Below are 23,975 nucleotides of genomic sequence, written 5' to 3'. Positions count from 1 at the left end.
GTGGAGCACAAGTGCAATTAAGTGCTCAACATTATGTAGGGAACAATCCAGGGCACTAAAGATAGCAGCAGAGAGACCTGGGGAAAAAATCAGACAATATACTCCCAGTAAAATCAAAATCTGCCCAGATGCAGGCACTCCTGATCTCTCAAGGGGGAAGGCGATAGAATATGTAGATCACAACTTCCCGGTGCTGAGCAGTTCTCGTCGTAGGACCCAGTGGCCGCAACGAGATACCCCTCCCCAAGCAGCATTCGCAGCAGAAAGAAGGTACGTCCCACAGAAGCACCATCCATGGTCATGTCCTGGTAACAGAGTGCACTTTTTCCCCAGTTCCCATCCCCTGCACAGGAGTGTTTCTCCACCAGCTCAGTCGGGGCCTCTGTCTTCTTCAGAATCAGCACTGTGCAACTGTGATGAGAGAGAACTGCTGCAGGAAGGTGGCCCCATCTAGAGCAATCCGATGGCCGCTGAGGGGGGGCGGCAAACCCAATAGTAACTGTGTGTTCTACCAGCCAGGGGCTTGCCTCAGTGGTCACAAGTCTTACAGGCCTGCAATAGAGACCACGGGAGCCGCTCTACGTTCATGCAGTTAGTAGGGCTTGCCATATCATGTGCCATATCCAGTCATAATGCGTCCCCCAGGTCCCATCTTCCTCCTAGAGGGACAGCTGCATGTAGGGCCCAGGCACCAATCTCCGTCATCCCTCACTTGCCACCTTGGGGTTACGGGCCCATCGCAGGGGTCCATGCAGCGCATTGGCGAAACCTGGGCAGTGCCACATCAAGCGCTGCACCCCCGAGACCCGTCTGACAGCCATGAGCAGTGCAGCCGTTGGGTATCAATGATGGGGGCTCATCTCCTAATCTGCGGTACACAGAAGTGTAGTAGCAGAGTCGGTCTCCGGTAGCCGCCTGCCGCCTGATACACCATTTAAGCCATGCCAGGGGGCCGCCATCTTGCAGATCAGCGTGCGACTCACTGCTGGCTGGAAAACAGGTCTCTGGTGGCTGCAAGGAGAAATCTTGCCGCAGCTGAGGAATTCCAGGCATGCAGGGGCACTCAGCAATCAGCAGGTAGTGCCCAATGAGGAGAATGGACATCAGGATTCCTCTAGTTGGCGGAGTTCGGGCTAGAGCTCCTCAGCCCGCTCTCATCTCCATCAACACCAAGCCACGTCCCTCCTTTGGGTCACCGTTCAGGACCAATCGAAGTGGCCAACTACAGTGGTCAGGTGCCACTTTGCACATTGACTAGTTCCATTTTTGCAACCATCCCTCAGGTTACTCTATGTCCTGATGAAAACCTGGTATCGTAAGCAGTGTTGAAATGCCGTCAACACTAAATAAGCCAGACCTTTGTAAAGGTCTTTGTACACTGGGAAATTACCCTGTGTGGTCATTTGCATTGAATACCGGTGCCTGTCTTTGAAATTGACACCAATATACCAAATAATTTCACATTATTGGTCACTCTTCCCTCCCTTTTCTTGGTTTTGGTTTGCTTCACTTGATGTCCTGAGTTCCTGGTTCTTGCTGCATTTTTATGCTGCATTTTTATGCATAAATGAAAGAAAATTTTTAATCAGTTGGAACTGAATAATACAATTATGTATTGGTTGCTGTCAACTTACTGCTATTATTATAGAATAATTCTTGACAGGATGTGAAATGTCTTACGGGAAATGTTTTGTTTTTTGGTTGATTGTAAGCAGGATTTCCTGCTTTATCATATTTACATTGTAAAATGAGTTACATGTTAACACTTGTTCTACACTTTAGTTTGATACTCATGTTCACGTGGACATTTCGGTTGATCTTGTTTTTTTTAGATTGCAGATTGGGCTCTGGCGTAAGCTCCAGCGCTGTGCCACGACCATGTGGGTTGGGATGAGGATTCCTGTTATCACATTATAGCAATACTGTCAAGGCCACTAGTACCAACTCAATAATCAATAAAATGTGAAGCAAAAGCTACACTGAGGGAACTTCTGTCACAACTCTAGCACTAGGGAGTAATTGAACCCTGTGTATTTACAATGAATAAACCCTTTGTTTCCTGTAGCTAAGCTGGATCATTCTTACAGTCTTAGATGACAGGCATTTAAATAGCTACACCCACATATTTGCCAACTTCACACAGCACAGCTCTTATGAACAACATTGTCTGTAAAAAAATACAAAATGACCCTGGATATTTCCAAAAGGGTTTTCTGCCAAAATCTAGTGCCGGAAAGCAGAGATTTAATCACCTTTTCCACGGTTTTCAGCGTCACTTTTGATGACTCCCCCAAGGGTTTAAGAACAGTCCAGGATTGGTCTCAGCCCTTGTGACATCAATATTACATGATGCCGATCCTGAGGCATTGTCTTATGTGGATGACATCGATCTGGCCAGGTTAGATCACAATGTATTGGGATTTGCCGATTATGGCTAGAAATTCAATTTAAAAAAACTAAAATTACTTTACTCATTGTCCTGTTTCTAGGATAGAAGCCTTTAAATGACGGGAAGAGTCTGGCACCACACTTCTTACAGAAATGGGCACAACTACAACCACCAAACAAATAGGAACCACATGACACCATCACTGTCAAGTTCAATAATCAATCATACTTCTATTTTACTTTTATCTGGAAATGTATGTATGTATTTTTCATGAATAAGATGTGCAAGTCTATCCTATGATGCATGTCGTATCACACACCTCTGCCATTAATTCTGGTGAAGCTATTGTTTAAGCTTTTGCTAGTTTAGAATAAAATATTCAAAAACTAGTCATGGACAAGTCTTAGATTGTTTAACATCAATAGTCTAGTAAATCAATTTACCACCCATATTGCCTTAAAGAAAAGATAGCAAGACCAGAGGAGGGTGCAACAAGGAGAAGAGGCATGCCATTATTTCAATATAACTTACTATTCGTCCTAAACCCTGGAAGTGCATACCTGCAGAGAAGGGTAAGAAGGCCTCTTTTTGAATAAAGTTCCCTTCCTCATCCAGGAAATGGCCAGGATTAAACTGTCGGGGTGTCTCCCAATAGGCGGGATCATAAAGAGAAGAGGAAAGATTAGCAATGATGAGAGTTCCCTGCAAGAAAAGAAATTGTCAGATTAAAGAAACAAGCAATATATTTTTCCTTCCTAACATATGTTAGTAACTTCTAGTACCCCATACAGCATCTTAATCAATGGTTTATGATCCATTTTTAAACTGAATTCAGCACTACACAAAAGTCTAAGAAAAAAGCTCCACTGTCATCCAAAATGTCAGTGTGCCTTGCTCTATTATAGGATATTGTTCATACTCCATGCACAGTGCTCTTAAGACACATGTAGCAATACACCTTTACAACTATCAGAAACAACCTAGCACTTTTTACTTCTTACTGAAATCTCCAGCACCCACACACTGCCTTCCAGATTTGGAGGTAAACACAGAGCCTCACAATTTTGTGTTTAAGTTGTTTAGTCACCCTTTCTTGTTTCTCATCCAACACATATGCTGTTGTTGTTCTGAACAAATCATCAATAAACATTATATTAAGCTCTGTACAGATATGTCCACGGTGGTCAGTTGCCTGTGCTTTGAATGATGAGGTCGGTTCCTGACTCCTTTCAGCTCAATAAGTGTGCCTGACTAACTTTTAGGAACCATTGCCCATATTTATACTTTTTTGATGCAAAAGTGGCACAAACAATTATATTTTGTACGTTTGTGCCATTTTTGCATAAAAAAATGACACAAATGCTCTGCTAAAAAAGTATAAATATGGGCCCATATTTTTGGGGAGCTTTTCGTGGCTTTTTAAGGCAATCCATTAAAGTTTTCCCACCTATCAATTGCTTTATTTGCTTCCTTATTGAACAATGTGTTGTTACTTAACATACAATTACATTGTCCAGATGATGACCCTTAAATCATTATGAGTTGAAACACCATCAAAGACTATGACAATTGGAACTAAACACCAATTAACTGTTTGGTTATTTTAGTTTTAAGGACCAATATATGTACAAAATATGAAAGTTACATTTGTGCCATTGCCAATTGTATCATACACATTATTGCACTGCTTTTCTATCTCTCACTTTGTGATCACCTGAGCACTGAACACTTGTCTATGAAACTGCAAATGTAATCTCACTTATGTCTAAAATGGATTTCCTTTTTCTTGCTCATTAATGATTTCCTTTTTTGATGAAAGAAAGCGAATCGATTCATGTCTAATTGATTGTTACGCTTAGAACCTTTATTATATATGTGTTTGCATTCTCTGCCAATATGTACTGCATAGATTATTGTATCAAAAGCCAAAATAATTTCACAATTATCTTGCCAAAATTATTGTATCAAATCCAAAAATCTTTAAAAGTTTTTGTTGGTGTCAGAATGAATTGCACAACAATGGAATATGATTTAAGTGTTCTGAATATAACTACTTGTAAAATGACTTACAAGGGCAATTGTAAAGGAATTTTGGAATTGATACAGTAATTTTGGCAACTTCAGTGCACTCTGAATACTAAAAGAACATTAAGGCCCTCATTATGACATTGGCAGTAAATCCCGCTTACCGCCACGCTGATGGATGCCAACTTACTGCTGTGCTGGCAAATACCCGTTCACCATATTATGACACACACACACACACACACACCAATCCGACAGAATACAGCCACATACACAAATCCACCAGACCAAAGGTTTGTGATAAAGTGGCTGTCCCAAAACCCTCACCGTTACGCCAACAGAACAAAGCCCATCACATTATGACCCACGAATCACAACGGAGGACATTCAATGGCGGTAAACCATTGGTTGTACTGACCGCTGCACTCAAAATACACACACACATACAAAACAACACCACGTTGGTCAATTAAAACTACACACACCTGACACCCATACACACACCACACACCCACACCACTATAAAACACACACCCACATTACCCACAACCCTTTACAAACAACAATTACTGCCAGGAGATTGACACTATGACCACCGACAAGACCAGAGACACACACCACCATCACCTATACATACCCACGCACCTCACAACACACACCCCAAAACATCACCCTACACAACCTCACCCAGATTACTCACACAACACCCATGGCACCACAACAACACCCCAGATTCTCTGAGGAGGAGCTAAGGGTCATGGTGGAGGAAATCATCTGGGTAGAGCCACAGATATTTCGATCAGAGGTGCAGCAGAGATCCATTGCTAGGAAGATGGAGCTATGGCAGAGAATCGTGGACAGAGTCAACGCCATGGGACAGCATCCAATAACAAGGGATGACTTCAGGAAGAGGTGAAACGGCCTACGGGGGAAGGTACGTTCCATAGCAGCAAGACACCAGCTCACCATGCAGCTCACTGCATAGGAGTAGCAGGTACTGGCAATACTGCATCCTCCTCCGCTGGAGTTGGCGGAGGACTGGACACTGGTAAGTCAACTTTTAACAATTATCACCCCCTATACCTGCATGCCATCACACCCTCACTCCCATCACTCCACCACATCCCACACACTCCACCTACACATCTTATTAATCCCAATGCCAGGCCCTGCATGCTGTACCAATGCATGGACACCCCTCCCAGCCCTGCATGGACACTCATCACTAAAGCATGCACAGCATAGGGAAACTAACATTCCCACAATACATCACCACACACAAGCAAAAGCTGGTAGGGTAACAACAACCATAGAGGGGAAGCTATAGAAGTACAAATGTCATATACATCATGTACATCCACACAGGTACCCCAGCCAATGTCACTGGAGAGGAGGCACCACCATAATCCAGTCCCCCAACAGAAGAGGTCCCCAGTGATGACAGTAACTCTGCACTTCTGGATCTGGATGACCTACCTGGCCCATCAGGAACCACTGGACAGCCGGTGACCCAAGCCCGCTCACAGATCACCACAGAGCCTCCCCCATCAGGAACCAACACCACAGCACCCACCCAACGTACGCACGCTTCTGTCCCCAGGGCACGTCAATCAGCAGTGTGCCCACCTGTACAGGGACCCCAGGCCACACCTCGCCCATAAGATAATCAGGGACCTTGGATAAGTGGCAGTGGGCACACCTTTCAGGGGACAGAGGCACAGGCCAACAGTAACACTGGGAGTACAGGACCAGGGAACCGTTTCTCCAGGAAGCACTCATGGAGATCCTGGGAGCCTACCAACATTCCCAGGACACGATGAGCCAGATCCTAAACAAAGTGCAGGAGAACAGGCAGCTGCAGGAGGGACAGGATCAGGGAAGACTTGCAGGCCATCAACACCACCCTGATCTCCATAGCAGGAGGGGCTGGCAGACATCGCCAACATCATGAGGGAGGCAACAGCACACCAGCTGACCCCTACCACTAGCCAGTCAACTGAACAGCCCTCCACTTCCACTACTGCTAGTGGCTAGGAGGCCCCGCCACAGGACCCACAGGCCACCAGCATCCCTCCTCCTGCAGAAGGAGAACCACCCCGCAAACGTTTCCTGCGAACCATATAGAAGCCAGAGACACTTGCCAAAACCACCGCCCGGAAATGAGACTCTCTTGATTGTCCAGCTTGTGTGTCCCACTCAATCACCTTGTCCACCTTGAACTGGCATTGCTCCCCTTCCTATGTACCCATGGACACTGCACCTGTTCTACAAACAGACTGGAACAATACCCTGGACTTTCCTCCATCATCACCCCATTCCATTGCACTTTCCCCTCTATATTTTAGCACAACAATAAACACCGTTGGATAAAACTGGACTAGTATTTCATGTACTGCAAATTTGTATTGATTGAAACAGCTACAACCATTGCAAATGAACTGTACATAGCATGAGCATAGAATTAATGACCTGTTGCTGGCTGTTGTGATCACATCAGTACAATGTTGTCATATCCCCAACATCTGTAAAATGAACATCCATAGGTAACAGTAAGTAGGGGAAAGAAGTGGGTAGTGCCAGCACGCCAATGCCACACAGAATACACCAATAGTCATGGAAATGTGAAGTTGCACTGTCTCACCTGTGTGTCATTGGAAGTTCTGACGTATCGCCAATGTTCTGTTGTCCACATCCTCATCCTCTGACTCCTCATCATCACTGTCCTCAGTGTCCACTGCTGCCACAGTGGCATCTCCAGTCTCCTCCTCCTGCAGAAAAGGTTTATGCCATCTGAGGGCAAGGTTGTGCAACATGCAGCATGCCACTACTATCTGGCAGACCTTCTTGGATGAGTAGCACAGGGATCCAACTGTCAGATGAAGGTCCCTGAATCTGGCCTTCAGGAGGCCAAAGCTCCTCTCAATTATCCTTCTGGTTCACCCATGTGCCTTATTATAATGTTCTTCTGTCCTTGTTCTGGTATTTCTCACAGGGGTCAGCAGCCATGTTAGGTCTGGGTAACCAGAGTCACCTGCAAATATTGAGGGACAACATTTAGCCACACACTATCCTATTTCGCCAACAACATAGGCATATGCCAACACATACTGGATGGGGACCAAGGCTCACCTATTAGCCTCACCCTGTGCCTCTGTAGGTGGGACTTCACATTTGGGATGCTGCTATTCCTGAGGATAAAGGCACCATGCACAACCCGGGATACTGAGCATTGACGTAAGAGATGTACTTGTCCGCCAGGCACACCATCTGCACATTCATGGAGTGGAAACTCTTACGATTCTTGAACACCTGTTCATTTTGCGGGGGGGATAATTGCAATGTGTCCCATCAATCGCCCCAATTATATTGTGGATATGTCCCATTGCATAAAACCCGGCCTTCACAGTGACAAAATCCTCCACCTCTGGGAAAGCAATGTGTTTTATCAGGGCAGGCAAGACTCTTGCCAGCACTATTGAGAACGTTGGCTGTGACATTCCTGCTGCCAAGCCCACTGTCACTTGGAAAGTTGCCAGGAAATGGAGCACTGATAGAACTTGCACAAGAGGGGGAATCCCAGTCGGATGACGGATAGCTGAGATCAGGTCTGGTTCCAACTGGGCACACAGCTCTGTGATTGTGTCCCTGTCCAGTCTATAGGTGAGTATAATGTGCCTGTCCTCCATTGTAGCCAAGTCCACCATGGGGGTATGTCTCCATCTCCTATACATCTGCAGCGGTAGGTATTTAAGGGACACAAGAGTGAGTAGGCTGTCACATTTTGAACAACTATACCACAACAGCAGTCCACATCGTGCACTCTTGTTTTGGGACAGTGTAATTTAAAAGTATGTGCCTATATATCCTGTGATGCAGGAATAATCGATAGGCCTGTTCACCTCCCCTATCCCAGTACGGACTGCTGTATGGGCCTCCATACCAACAGGTGAGTACACTGTGGGCACGATGCATGTGGCATGACTGCATGGATCTGTGTGTGAAGGCATCGTGTAAGTGGGGTAGCGGATGTCCTCTTGGCGGTGTACATGTTGTGCGCTGGGCAATGTGTGTGCTAATGGTGATGGAAACGGGTATGGTGGGCCATTTGTGTGACAGGCTGGACTGTTTGTCTAATGGTGTTCTCCTGTCTGTACTGCCTCTGCAGATCAGCGCCCATCAGAAGAAGGGACTATGGCGTGCCATCTCCAATGTGTTGCGGACCCTGGCGGTCTATGGCAGGCAAAGCACCCACTGTGAGAAACAGTGGGAGGACCTGAGACGCTGGCCACGGAAGACTGCGGAGGCCCAGCTGGGGATGGCCTCCCAATGAGGAAGGGGTGCCCATCGGACCCTGACCCCCCTGATGGCCCGCATACTGGCGGTGGCCTACCCTGAGCTGGATGGGCGCGTGAGGGAATCACAGCAGCCACAAGGGGGTGAGTACAGTGGCTTTAATTACAACTTATGGCTGGTGGGGTGGTATCTGGGTGGTGGTTGTGTGTCAGTGGGTGCCCCTAGGCCAGGTCAGAAATAGCAGAGTAGGTCCTCTGGAGGCTAAGGGTTTGAATGGAAAATACTGCTTGCCTAGCCTATTAGTTTTCACTTCTAGGCAGGGCTGCATGGGTCCCAGGTGTGCTGCAGTTGGCGGTGTGAGCCCCTCCTCATGCATTGGTGACTAGCCATGTAACTGGTAGTGCAATGCATAGTGCGTAGGCCTGTTCCCTGTGTGTGAGGGTGCTGTGTACGGCAACGGTGGTGTTGGTGCAGTCATTGACCCAGTGTATCCTTTTTCTCTCTCTCCCCCTTTCTTGTTTTGTCATCCTGTCCTTATGTGCAAAAGCATCATCTGGCGGAGAAACAGAGGCACCGGTGACCGAGGAAGCTTCATCCCACAGGACCCTGGGGGCAGACAGAGTCCACTGACGCTGAGGGAACCAGTGGGATGGAGGGTGAGGGAAGCACCACTGCAGAGACTAGAGGGGACAGCACAGACTAGGATACCTCCTGCGATGGGAGCTCCCTGGTGGTGGCGGACACCTCTGTGACCACCCCAGCTGCAGGTACAGCCGCCACACCCCATACTGGGCACCGCCCTCCCAATAGCCCCTGAGCGAGTTGCCCGTGCCTGCTCACCCGGGCGGGTGGGCATCTTTTTTGCCCCAGGCACCTCAGGCCCTGCCCCAGTGAGCCCTGCTGCCCTGAGTGAGGAGGGTATTGACCTCCTGAGATCCATCTCTGTGGGGCAATCAACCATTGTGAATGCGATTCTAGGGGCTGTCATCCCAGATGCAGCAATGCAATGCATTCCTGGAGGGCATTCACAGTGGTTTGGTGGCCCAACAGAGATCAAATCAGGATCTAGCCTCCTCTCTGATGGTAGCCATTGTCCCTGTTTCTACCGTCCCCCCTCCAACTTCCACTTCCCAGTCCAATTCTCCTCAACCCCAACCCATCCCAAGCACACTGACAGACGAGCATGCACACAAGACTACACACTAGAGTGGCACAGGCAAACACAACCACCACACTTCATCCCACAGGCACTCACAACATTCAGTTGTAGACACGACAACATCCACTGCCTCCACTGTCTCCCTTCCTCCTCCACCTCCCACCCAGTTACGTCCACACTCACACCTGCATGCACTCCATCAATATCCACTACTATCATTATCACCACACCAAGCAGCACTGCACCAGCGGTGGACAAGGGGAAGGAGCCTACACCAGCTATTAATAAGGGGAAGGAGCCTGCACAGGCTGTGAGGAAGGGGAAGGAGCCTGCACCACCAGGTAGAGAGGGGAAGAGCCCATCAACCCTGCCAGGAAGGGTACGGGATCCTCAACCCATGACCAGGAGGACAGGAGGCACTCTACGCCAGCGGAAGCTGTCAGATAAACACTGCCACCACCACCAGCTGTCACGGGGCCCCCACCACCAGCCATGGATGTGCTGTCATCACTGAGTGCAGGGGCTGTCCCGGGAGCCTCCCCCAACCACCACCAGAATGCAGCAATCAGTGAGTGCAGGGGCTTCCCAGGAGCCTCCCCCAACCACCACCAGCATGCAGCCATCACTGTGTGCAGGGGAGTCCAGGAGCCTCCCCAACCACCACCAGCATGCAGCCATCACCTCCGACGGACGCCATGTAGCCCACCCTCCAGGGGCTACTGTGCGGGGTGCCCCCTCCAGAACCAGTGGGGTATTCACCCACTTGAGAGACTGTGGCCTTGCACTCCCCAGGACAAAGATCAATGGACATGTTGCCCCCGCAGAACCAGTGGGGTATTCACCCACTTGAGAGACTGTGGGCTTGCACTCCCCAGGACAAAGCAATGGGCATGTTGCCCCCTCCAGAAAAAGTGGGCAAGACACCCACTTGAGAGACTGTGACCTTGCACTCCCCAGGACAAAGAGCAATGGGCATGTTGCCCCCTCCAGAACCAGTGGGCAAGACATCCACTTGAGAGACTGTGGCCTTGCACTCCCCAGGACAAAGAGCAATGGGCATGTTGCCCCCTCCAGAACCAGTGGGCAAGACACCCACTTGAGAGACTGTGGCCTTGCACTCCCCAGGACAAAGCAATGGGCATGTTGCCCCCTCCAGAAACAGTGGGCAAGACACCCACTTGAGAGACTGTGGCCTTGCACTCCCCAGGACAAAGCAATGGGCATGTTGCCCCCTCCAGAACCAATGGATTGTTCCCGCATCTGGCTGAGGTGCCCCCATCCCCCTGAGGTGCCTGCATATTTGCAAACTGATGGCCCTGCAGTGTTCTATCCAGATGTGCTCAGGATTCGAGTTGAGACTTCGACTTTGCCCTGTGGCAATGTGGGCCCTTTGAACTTTGGACTGGGCAGTGTCCCTTTTCTATACAAGGGTACATATCTGTTTCATGGCCAAATCGAATTATTAATTTTGATGTTGAACTGATTACTATCACTTTCGTCAATTCATGTTTTCCTGGCACTATTCTGCCGATTTTCGGGGTCAAATTGTTTTTCTGGTGCAGCTGGTTGTGTGTATGGTGAGTGTGTGTGTCAGGTGTGTGTTGTGCATGTGTGTGTCACTCTCTTTTTCCTCCCATCCTCCCTTGTGTGGTAGGCAGCTGTTCTCACCGTCCTCGTCTTCGTTGGGGCTTGTGTTCCAGGTGGAGCATAATGTAGAAGATCATCGGGAAAAATTGCAGTTCGGATTCCATGGCGGCGTGGTTCTTCTCCGTGTCTCCAAAGGTGAGTCCTTTCACTTCTGTGCTCTGTTTCTGCCAGGCTTTTGTTGGCGTTGGTACCGCCCCTGAAAAGGTGGCAGTTTGCAGGGTCTTAATATGGTGGGCAGAACTTTGACTTCCACCTGGCTGTTGGCGGCTACCGCCGTGATGGCTGTTCCTTCTGTCCTGGAGGTTGGTGTGGTACATTGGTGGTCTATCGGAGATATCACCGCCATGGTCATAATTTGGGAGTACTTACCACCAGCCTGTTGACGGTATTACTGTTGGGGGCTGGCCTGGTTTGTAGTGGGTACCTTGGGTACTTACACCTTATACCAGGTCCAGTTATCCCTTATTAGTGAAATGTAGTAGTGTTGTAGCAGCTTAGGCTGATAGAGGTAGCTATAGCAGAACAGCTTAGGCTGAACTAGGAGACATGCAAAGCTCCTTCAATACCACTTATAGTTACACAGTACTTACACACAAGTGAAGACAATACTCAGTGTTACCGAGAATAGAGGTAGTTTATTTGGGTGACAAGGCCAAAAATATCTTAGAGGCAATACTCCTTCTGGAGGTAAGAATTATACACAATATATACACGAGACACCAAAATAAGGTAAGTAATTAGACATAGGATAGTGCAAACAATAGGAAATGCTATAGAATGCAATGGAAGAAAATAGGTCTGGGGCAACACAAAGCATATACCAAGAAAGTGGAATGCGATCCATGAATTTCCCCCCCAAACAAGTGTAGTGTATAGAGAATCGCTGGGAGAGTAAGAATACAGTAAAGGTAAGTAAATTACCCCACGTCCCAGGAAAGTAGGAGTAAAGTACTGCAAGTTTCCTTAGGACACACTACAAGTCGTGATTAGAGTTATTGCAAGAACCAAGCAAGACTGCAAACAACAAATGGTGGATTCCTGGACCTGAAGGACTGCAAAGGAAGGAGACCAAGTCGAGAAGTCGTAAGAAGTTCCAGGAAGGATAGGAGCCCCTGCCAACCCAGAAGAGGGTGCAAAAGAAGAGTCCCCGGTTGGACGAAGACTGCGGAAATGCACCCAAGGAAGATGTCAGTGGGTTCCTGCATGATGCAATGGAGGTCCCATGAAGAGATGTTGGATTCAGGTGAGTTTTGGCACTGGATTTGTCCAATAAGCCTTGGTTCCGGCAAAGTCGTGTTTTGCGTCAAAATGGCACTGTCTGGACCCAGGAGGGACCTGGGGGCCTCAACTCTGTGTGAGGAGGAAGAGGGGGCTCTCAGTACTTCAAAGAGCCTCAGTCGACCAGATAGCACCCACAGACATTGGGACAAAGGAGGTGCAAAATGCGGTTGGTGCAGCACTACACAGGAAGGTCCCACGCCGCCGGAGGTCAACTCAGCGAGTTGAGCATCGCAGGATAGAGTGCTGGGACCTGGGTCAGGCTGTGCATGAGGAATTTTGCAAATAGTGCACAGAGGCCTCAGGGGGTGAAGAAGACGCAGTGCACAGGGCTGCTGTCATACTCGGGGAAGGCTAGCTCTTAACTCCTTCAAATTGGGATGGCAGGGTCACAGGACAGTTTGTGTCGAAGGGGTCCACCACCTGTGTTCCAAAGAGCATACTCGTTGTCAGGAAAGGAGTCCAAGAGAACCGGTCGCCGACTTAGAAGGTGCCTGCATGAGCAGGGAAGTGACTCCGTCACTCCAAAGGAGATTTCTTTGGTCCTTCCGGTGCAGGGTGAAGACAGGGAGTCCCCAGAGAGTGCACACCATGGAAACTGTTGCAGTTGCTGGCTGGAGATGAAGTTGCAGAGGAAACTGCCGTCTGGATACTTTGTTGCTGTTACAGCGGTTCCAGGAGCAGTCTGCTGTCGATTTGAGGTCAGAGGATAAAGTAGTAGTTGCAGAGGGTTCCTGCTGGAAACTTGCAAGTAGAATCTAATGAGAAACTCACAGGAGAGACCCTAAATAGCCCTGAAAGGGGGATTGGCTACCTTATCAGGTATGGACCTATCAGGAGGGGTCTCTGACGTCATCTGCTGGCACTGGCCACTCAGAGGCCTTCAGAGTGTCCCCACACCTTGGAAAACAAGATGGCTGAAGACTGGGACACACTGGAGGAGCTCTGGGCACCACCCCTGGGGAGGAGATGGACAGGGGAGTGGTCACTCCCCTTTCCTTTGTCCAGTTTCGTGCCCTAGAAAAGACTGGGGGTCCCTGAACTGGTGTAGACTGATTTATGCAGGAAGGGCACCATCTGTGTCCTTCAAAGCATTTCCAGAGGCTTGGGGAGGCTACCCCTCCCCAGCCTGTTACACCTATTTCCAAAGGGAAAGGGTGTAACACCCTCCTTCCAAAGGAAATGCTTTGTTCTGCCTTAGACCCCTGTCTGTGAGGTGGCAGCAGCTGTAGCTGCATTGCAAGCCTCAGAGAGCTGGTTTGGCAGTACTGGGGGTCAATGGTCGAGCCCCCATAATGCATGAAATAGGCTCCTCAATACCAAAATCGGAAAGAGGGGACAATTCCATGATCTTAGACACCTTACATGGCCGTATTCGGAGTTACCATTGTGAAGCTACATATAGGTATTGACCTATATGTAGTGCACGCGTGTAAGGGCATCCCCGCACTCACAAAGTCCCGGGAAATGGCCCTGAACTATGTGGGGGCACCTTTGCTAGTGCACGGGAGCCCTCACACTTAGTAACTTTGCACCTAACCTTCAGTAAATGAAGGTTAGACAGATAGGTGACTTATAAGTTACTCAAGTGCAGTGAAAATGGCTGTGAAATAGTGTGTGCACAAACAGTGTTTCCGCCAGCTGGCCCAGCAGAATACTGGGCCTGGACATTGCCGACGGCTCCATATGGAGCCGTCTTCAATGTAGCAGTGCGACAGGTGCAGCAGCGCGACGGGCTGTGCACGGGGGCCCCTGCACTGCCCATGCCAAGTGCATGGGCAGTGCAGGAGCCCACAGGGGGGCCCTGGGCCCCCCATTCCTCCAGCTTTTTCCTGGCGTGTGAAACCTCCAGGGAAAGGCTGGTGGACACAGGTTCTTTATCCGGCAGCCCTGTCGGATAAGGAACTCCGCCATCGTCAGGCTGCCTGGCGGCAGTAGCGGAGTTCCACCTGTGGCGGTCATGCCATGAACATATTATGGCGGTCTGGGCCGCCATGCTGGTGGTGGTAATTTCCACCACCGCAGTCATGGAGGTCCGGACCGCCTATGTTCATAATGACCGCCTTAGTCTGCATGAAAAAGAGACATTTTGGGTTAATAAATTAACATCTGTAGAAAGAGGTTAGAATAATGATGTTGGCTCTTTTCATAATTGTCAAGCTTATTACAAGAAGATGGAAACATTAAATTCTGCTCAAAACTAATTTTGATAACAATGAGCTGTTGATTGAGAGCCATGACTAGGTTTGGCAAAAAAGTGGGCATTTTGCATTATAAGACTGAATAGCATCATGGCAACTCAAACTTCCGTTGCCCTCCAGAGTTAAGGAGAGAATCCAATCCATAGGAAGCTCATAATATATTTAAAATGTGTAACCAATATTAATATTTTAGGGCCTGAACCAATGATTTACAGAGAATGGAACAATAGCACAGCCTCAAGGAAAATAACTGTTGTACCTTATATTGAGTGTTTTGGAGACCCATTGAGAGGAAAGTATATTTTCCAACAAAACTTGAAATGGGGTCTTTGAGTACTTCTTATTTCGTGAGTAACTGTAATTCTAACAGTTGAGTACCATGAGTACCGTGAGCAATTCTACCCGCTAGCTAATTATAGAGAATGGTTTAGAAAAAAGAAATGTAGTTATTTTAAATGTATACGGGCATTTTCATGGCCTTCTATTTGCACTGCTGTTCTGTATTTTTTTTCTTGTACCACTGTGCACACTGTTTAAAAATTCCTTTGTTCACCATCATCCTCCTTCAAATCGCATTTTCCTCTGCTCAGCTTCATCCTTGCTTCATTCTGTACACTTTGGAGAAGTACTACGTTTTTTTGCCATCACCAACAACTCTAATACCATGCCAGATACAATTTTGAACTGGAAAATTAACTTCTCTGCTTCAAACTTTATCCCTCAATGCTGGTCCATACATACCTTCTCAATGTTGAAGCCTTGCAATGACGTGTCGTTCACAGTCTGCCTAGTTATTCCAATGGGTGCAATGCTGCTTATGCGTAGTACCTCATGGATTACAGCATTAGTGTATGGAACCCTTTTTCGGTCCTCATACTGGATGACCTGAGATTCGCCAAAGGTCGCAGACAACTCCTTCTGAACTTTCTCTGAGAGAGATATTAACAGAGGTTAGATAAATGTTCCTACTCTAACCCACAAATTCCTGTAATTAGGACGGGCGTGCCAACTAAATCTCAATTCAAGTTCTCCCAATCCCTCATTCATTATAGCTCTGTTAAATTCAACTCAGTCAACCTCACTTACACCATCCAAAGCCTTAAGAAATAAATAATGTCCTTAATCCAAAATAAGAGTGTTTGGCTCTTTTTGGTCATCAGTTTAATAGTGTCATTGTTTATTTTTGTCACTTTCATTTATTGAAGAACACTGACCAATTGATAGTGGTTAAAAATGAAAATGTCTATGATTTCTAAAGCCAGTATTATCACACCTATTGGGTCGTGTTCATTAACTTTGGTTTGAATGGTCCCTCTCCCAGTGTTAAAGGACATGGGTCAAAATGTTCCTATATGAAAAAAGCATGCAGTACTTCCAAAGCAGAATGACTATCAAATGGCAAGTGTTGTTTAGTGTTTCCTCTACTAAATCCTATATGCACTATTATGATGGGTGCTGAAGTATTCATTATGCAATCAGTTGCTTTTGTTCTTAGGGTTTCTTGGAAGTTATCTGGAGCCTTTGGGCTGGAAAAATCAATGCTAACTGGGAGTAACACAGAAATCAATTGTGCTGTTAGCTGCATAGATGTTGCATCTTTTTACAAAACATGTGGTGTTATGTGTCTTGAAGAGATGTCCAGGAGTGGTGATGTACTACTAGAGACCTAAGGGACCATTTTGATTTCAACAGCTTTATTACATGAAGTATTGTTGTTAGACATCCATTCATAATATTTTTTCCAGTGCACAAATGATCTAGTAATGAAAGGCCACCACAGGGATTTTATTTCTCTTAAATGCATAGCTCTTTCCAAAACTGATATCATCTACAGATTTATGTGCATGAAACAGAGTTTTATATATATTATTAGAGTAATAGTTCAATGATGTAGTTGCTTTAACCAGTAGATTTAAACCACATTTAATGCCAACTAACACAAGGATGGATGAGTGAGACGTGTTATGTGTTATGGAACACATCTGTTGCTACCACATCCTTTGATTCAACATATTGGTATTGTTTACTTCTCAAAAGACGTTTTGCCTAGTGTAAATGTAGTATCCTTTGTATGGTAGGTTCAGTTCCAATGACTGTTGGAGACTGCTGGAGGCTGGCCTAGTTTGTAGTGGATTCCACCTTACACCAGGTCCAGTTATCCCTTATTAGAGAAATGTAGTCAGTGTCTAGAAGCCAGGATCTCCAGGGGTAGTGTGGATGAGTAGCCAAGGCCTAACTAGGAGACATAGAAAGCTCACACACATAAAAGAAAATACTCAGTGTTACAAAAATAAAGGTACTTTGCCAAATGCCAAAAATACCACAGAGACTTTACTCCCTTAGGAGGCAAGTAATACCTAAATTATATACACTAGTATGCAGAAGTAGCTGTAAAAACAGTTAGAAAGCAGTGCAATTAGTTAAAATCACAATATTTGGAATTGGGCCTAGGGGGAACACAAACCATATCCTACGTAATTGGAATGCGAAAGTCGGTTTCCCACCTAGGCAAGTGTAGTGTGTAGAGGGGCACTGGGAGTGTTAGAAAACACCAAAGGTAAGTAATTCAACCCATCCCAGATCCCAGGAAAGCAGGAGTAAATCACAGTAACTTTCCTAGAACACACAAGAACATGAGAAAGAAGGTTATGTATGAACCAGAAGAGACTGCAAGACACCAGCAATGGATTCCTGGACCTGGAGACCTGTGGAAGGAGGGGATCAAGTCCAAGAAGCACTGAAGAGTCCGGGGAGAACAAGAGCCCCTGCTAACCCGGATGAAGCTGCAAAAGAATAACCACCAGTGAAGAACAACAGTCAGTACTGCACCCAAGAAGATGGATGCAGGTTCCTGGTTGGTGCAGATGCTGTCCCACGCCGGAGAGATGATTGCAGTCTGGTTTGCGTCACTGGATTCCGCAAACATGGATTCTTAGCACATGCAAAGCACATGGTTAACGAAAAATGGTGCTGCCCGGGACCAGGTGGACTCTACCCGGGGGGGGGGGGGAGTCAGAGGATGCTCTCAGCAACTCAGATAGCCCTCATAAAACCAGGCAGCAAACACACGAGTCTACAGCATGGGGACAAACAAGCTGCAAAAGGAGGCCCACACAGCACTACAGAAAGGGATCCCACGCCACCGGAGAATTACTGAGAAAGCTGTGCGTCGCAGGAAGGAGTGCTGGGGGCTGGGGCTGCATGGTGCATGAAGATCTTTATGGAAGGAGCCAACAAGCTTTGGCAACTGCAAAACATGAAGTGCACGGGGCTACTGTCTTGTGTAGGGAGGCAAGCTCTTACCTCACCAAAGTTGGACAGTTGGTCGTCAGGACCATCAGGACCTCTTCAGTCCACCACCCGTGTTGCTGGATCCTTGCACTTCATCAGGAGAGGGGACCCACACCATCGGTCGTCGCCGCAGAGGGGCGCCTGCTGAAGCAGGGAAGTGACTCCTTCACTTGAAGGGGGATTCCTTTGTTCTTCTGGTGCAGACTGAAAACAGGCAATCCTCAGAGGATGCACGACCTGGAAACAGTTGCAGTTGCTGGCAGGAGCTGAAGATACAATGTTTTAGTAAGTGTCGTTGCTTCTTTGTTGCAGTTTGTCGAGTTCCTGGAGGATCCCTGGACCCTCCAGGAACAGATTATTCGGTAAGAAGGTGAAGTAAAGGATGCAGAGGATTCCTGCTGGAGTCTTGCAATCCGAATCTCAAGAACCATCCAATAGAGAGACCCTAAATAGCCCTAAAAGGGATTGGTCAGCTTCACAGGTAAGCACCTATCAGGGGAGCGCTCCGACATCACCTGCTGGCACTGGCCACTCAGATGCTCCAAGATGGCAAAACCCAAGGACCCTCTGGAGGAGCCCTGAGCACCACCCCTGGGGTGGTGATGGACAGGGGAGTGGTCACTCCCCTTCCTTTTGTACAGTTTCGGGCCAGACCAGGGAATGGGAGTCTCTTAACTGTGTAGACTGGATTATGCAAGGAGGGCACCAAATGTGCCCTGCAAAGCATTTCCAGTGGGCTGGGGAGACTACCCCTCCCAAGCCTGTGACACCTATTTCCAAAGGGAGAAGGTGTAGCACCCCTCTCCCAAAGGAAATCCTGTGTTCTGCCTTCCTGGGCTCGAGCTGCTTGAGCAACAGGAGGGCAGAAACCTGTCAGAGGTTGAAGCAACTGGGCCTGCCTGGAAATCCTCAGAAGGCTGTAATGGGAGCTCTGGTGCTCCTCTAAGGAGCCCCCAGAGTGCATGGAATCATTCAACCAATGCTTGCAAAAGCCTTGGGGTATGATTCCAACATGTGTGATACCAAACATGGCCATATTCGGAGTTACAATTGTGAAGCTGGACATAAGTAGTGACCTATGTCCACTGCATGCGTAAAATGGCATCCCCACACTCACGAGGTCGGGAAAATGGTCCTGGATGTCATGGGGGCACCTCTGCTGGGGCAGGGGTGCCCTCACACACAGGTACTCTGCACTTTGTCTTCAGGACTAAAAGGCCTGCAATAGGGGTGGCTTATAATTGACCTGGTGCAGTGTAAATGGCAGTTAAAGGGTGCATGCACCTTTTCACACAGGCTACAATGGCAGTCCTGTAGAAGCCTTTGCATAGGGTCCCTATGGGTGGCAAAAGAAATGCTGCAGTCCATAGGGATCCCCTGGAACCCCAATGCCCTGGGTACCTAGGTACCATATACTAGGGACTTATAAGGGGAAACCAGTATGCCACTTATGAGTGGAATACTGTGTTAACAGTATCCAACAACCAAATTTAGAGGATTTAGAGAGCATAACTACTGGGGTCTTGGTTAGCAGGATCCCAGTCAAACACACTAACAACTGGGCAAACGCAGGGGTAACCATGGTAGAAAGAGGCTACCTTCCTACAATTATCGCATACAATAAATGCTTCGATGTGTTGAACAGTCAGTGCACTGCTTTATATGTTTGAGAATTTTGTGATATTTCACTTGTTTTCTTACTTTCAGACTTTTCACTGCTTAAAGAGTGAACATTGCTCCTCAAAATCAATAATCACAAGAATATATTTAAGTAGTGGCAATTAGTAGGTGGATTGAGGATATGAAATTAAACTAAATCGGGTATGTATAAAATGGCGAGGGCTGGTGGAAAGTCATTGTAAAAAAGATTATGGGGTTTACCAGATACTTACTTTCAGTTCCTGAAATAGCGGTGAAAGTGTGTAGCAGCAATTGTAGGCTTTAAGAGTAGCTAGAGCTGACTTATTGACTTTGGCAGCAGCTGACAACAAAAATCCTTTGGACCCATCACATAATCTGACAAAAACTGAAAGGTTTTTGAGGAACTTCAAAATGTACAAAACTCAACAAATTCATGGTTTCAGGATACTCGCTAAGGTAATGGTTTTATGAAACTTACACTATTTGTATTTTTTTACTAATGTTAATTTTTATGGCTTCTACGGTGTCAAAGGATGCTTCACATCCCATCCTTCCGTGCCAGCATCATCAAAGGTAATGTAATATCACATGCAGTAAACAGAGACTGTACCAAGGTTGGATGATATTGCTTCTGCAACCCCTGGCATTTGGGGAATCTACATCACTGATTGTTTCAGTAAACATGCCCATAATAATCTATCAAAGGGCTATCTGTGAACGGCGCTTGTTTTGAACAGCTGTGACACTTGAGACATGCAATCTGAACTCAACCCTTGCATCAGAATAGTCAATGAAACATTCATCTCTTTTTTGATCTTCATGCACTCTAAATAAACATATTTATTTAGATTTGCTAATCTACTTGATATGCATATGCCTTGGTCTTCTAAATTAACAGTACACAAAGTATAACAAAATACTTCTCTAGTACTCATTGCATTCATCCTACACTCACCTTGGATTTCTGGCTGATTCACCAGGTAGAGCAGTGCCCAGCATAAGGTGGTGGTGGTGGTCTCCATCCCAGCTCCCAAAAAATCAGATGCAAGGCTAATCATGTTAGCCTCATCAAATGTAGAAGGAGGGTCCTGAATTGGAAGAAAACATTCACATTCAGCAGATTGGAAATTTTAAATGAAGAATGTTTATGGTGAAGATACTCAGCCCAGGGGACTGATGAGTGACGTAGAAGACTTTTGTCTTCTTCAAGAAATTACATTGATGAAAATGAAATTGTAGAACCAAACTCTAAAGAACACCTTCTAATAACTATAAATTAATTTTAAGCTTTAATTGCAAAGCACGGGTAGATAACATTAGATGTTGAAGATTGGGGTAAGGTTATATTCTGAACTCTTAGATGAGCCAGTAATGAATGTGAACTACCCCTGTCTTAAGGCATGTGGTAGGGAAGAAGGTATTCAGCAACAGCATGTGTAGAATTGTGTTTGTTCTATAATGTGCTAAATGTGTTGCCCTTGAACCGCATTAAAAATCTACACCAATGTCTTTGCCATAACTAAGTAGGTGTTGATGGTTTGTTGAGGCTGTGTTTGTAGATCGATCCTCAAAGAACTGCAGCAAGGACCTGACTTGGCTAAGCTTACTGAGGTTTGTGGCCAGGTTTCTTCTTACAGAGAAATTGGAGTTTTCATTAAGCTGATCAGATGCCGATTGAAGGCTTCATTGAAAAGGCAAGGTATTTGAAGGTTGGGTTAACTTGCTAATTAGAGACTGAGGTACTTCCAGAGTTGTGAAACCAGAGCTCTAAAGCTTTTGCCGCAGCATTTTGTACATTGAAATGAGGTCCTTCATTATGAGATCCGGCTGATAGAGATCACTGCACAAAACCCTAATTCTGCAGAGATGGAGTAAAAAGTGATATGGACTTTACTCCACCTGATAATAACTGGGTGAAATAAAGTTTGCATCCGCTGGTGAAATTCAGCAGGTAAAACCTATCAGGATTTCAAAGGGGCAAACAATACAAAGTACTGGACATGCAGACTGTTGTGGAGTAACCACCAAAATTATATTAGCTTCCAGATCAGAGGTTGTGATCAGTGCAATGAGTTGACAGATTCTATGGATAATAATGGTCAATGATTCACTTGACACAGAGTCTAGCTATTGTTTTTGTAATCTGAGGAGATTCTGTATTTCGTTATTAATTGCTCTGGCATTTATTATATTTAAATCATTGAAATATGAAGATGAAAAAGTCAAGTGTGTGATAAGATCCCAGAATGTATCCTAGAGATTCCCCAGTTATATGACAATGTTCCTAAAAATCCTCCCTGTGTCTTGTTTTATCTTATGGCCACTTGTGTTTCTTACATGCTAGATCAATTTATTGGAATCAGAACAGAGCAACCAATGTGGCAGCAGCGAATACTCACTTGTGATAATTTATTTAGGTAGAAACCAATCATGTCCTGGGGCTCTTGGGAAAATCCATTCTCTTTGTGACTTTTGATTTCCTTCTTCACAAATTTCAGCACATAGGCATTGCTTTCAAACAAATCATTATGAGGTCCTGGAAGATGTCGCATGAGCCAAGGGAAAACATCAAAAAGCTGGAGGGAAAGGCATTGGGATTGATTAGAGTGTCCTTTTTTGTAAATACCTTCAACAAATCATAGTCAAGGGAGACAGATTAACTTCTTTCTGAGTATGTTTCTCTCTCTAAAATTGCTGTATTCCAGATTGATGATAGACATTCATTCAGAGTTTTTCTCTTATTTATGTGAGTATGTATGTGTGTCTATGATACTCTAAAATTAGCAAATGTAAGATCTGTGTAGTGTTGTGAACTGTACAATATAAGTGACACAATGCAGGGATTAGGAAAGTGACTTGGGCCAATATCTATGAAACTTCCAATTTCCATTTTCTAAATAGCGAATCCTTAGAAATGGCTATTTAGGAAATTCAAATTGGGATGCACTAAATTTGCTAACATCAATTCCTATGGATTCACAATCACTATTAAGAAATCGCAATTTTGAAAACCATTCCTAAGTATGGACCTCAGGCCCCCCTTAAATCTAAGGGTTAAGAAAGTAGTGCTCTTGTAAAGCGCTGCTATGCCCCCTGGTGAGTGTGCGCTTCAAGGCACTGAGAAAAGTGCATTTCGGATGCCTTTTTGGAATTTGCACATGGTTGCCAATTAATTTTATTCAATGGTAATAGTATTTCCTAAATATCCATTTGCATTTAGGAAAAAAAAAACACATGCTCAGCAGACACACTGGCTACAGGCAAGCCTGATTGCCAGCCTCCTGAGCTATGGCCATTGGTGCATCTTCCCACACAAATACACCAATGGGCTTTGATCCACGTAGAACTCTTTTGGGTCATCTAGATACTCCTGGAACATCCTCTGAATGGTCATTGATGCTACCACTTGCTCAACCTCTTTTGCCCTTTGCCTTTGTACTGGACTTGAGACTGGCCACTTGAAACCAAGCTAATGCAGAGGTTGGGTCCGATTCTTCTGTTGCTGTTACCAGTCTTCTTGTTGCTGGTGTTGGCTGCTCTGAGGCACGGCTAACCTTTCTCGAAGTTGAAGGCGGCACCCCAGGACTGCAGATTTGGACTCTAATTTCCAGCCGTTCTTCTTCCAGATCTCTGACTTGCTAAACAATTCACCTCTTGCATTTTGAAACATCCCCTTCAGAAAAGGGAATGAAAGTGGGCAGAATTTTTTACTACCATAGATCAAGTGGCACAGATGCACTCCTTGTATTCATATTTAGGATTTATAACGAGCATTTAGCCTATAGGCGTCAAAGTGCTGCCAATGGAAAGAAGGTGCCAAAAGAGGGAGCAATTAAGGAAAGGAAAAAAGCCAGGTGTTCAGTTGCTCATGTAATGCCATGTGGGAATCTAAGCTGGCTATGTAGAGTGGCAACGAGGTCCATATTTAGCAGCTGTTACCAAGAAGGTGCACCCACTCCATTTAGTCTTCCAAAACCTAGGGATGATCACCTTCCTCTGAGAAGAGGATCTCAGTTTTCTTTTAGGAGACTACCACTGAAATTCTGACTTG

At 46.2% G+C, this 23,975-nt stretch overlaps 1 protein-coding gene across 1 annotated transcript in view; it reads right to left on the bottom strand.

The window, feature by feature from the left end:
* LOC138265303 (cytochrome P450 2J4-like) overlaps nucleotides 1-23,975 on the bottom strand; it is a 145,344-nt gene that overhangs the window by 40,109 nt on the left and 81,260 nt on the right. The window contains exons 5-8 of the mRNA XM_069212911.1: nucleotides 22,324-22,500; nucleotides 20,880-21,012; nucleotides 15,734-15,921; nucleotides 2,950-3,091 (exon numbers count right to left, since the gene is read on the bottom strand). Of these exons, the coding sequence (XP_069069012.1) occupies nucleotides 2,950-3,091; nucleotides 15,734-15,921; nucleotides 20,880-21,012; nucleotides 22,324-22,500 (640 nt within the window). The remainder of the gene's footprint in view (nucleotides 1-2,949; nucleotides 3,092-15,733; nucleotides 15,922-20,879; nucleotides 21,013-22,323; nucleotides 22,501-23,975) is intronic.

This window comes from Pleurodeles waltl, chromosome 11 (genome assembly GCF_031143425.1).
Source record: "Pleurodeles waltl isolate 20211129_DDA chromosome 11, aPleWal1.hap1.20221129, whole genome shotgun sequence".
In the NCBI taxonomy this organism is placed as follows: Eukaryota; Metazoa; Chordata; class Amphibia; order Caudata; family Salamandridae; genus Pleurodeles; species Pleurodeles waltl.
The sequence above is the reverse complement of the archived record's forward strand: the minus strand, read 5'-3'. Positions and strand labels throughout refer to the sequence as shown.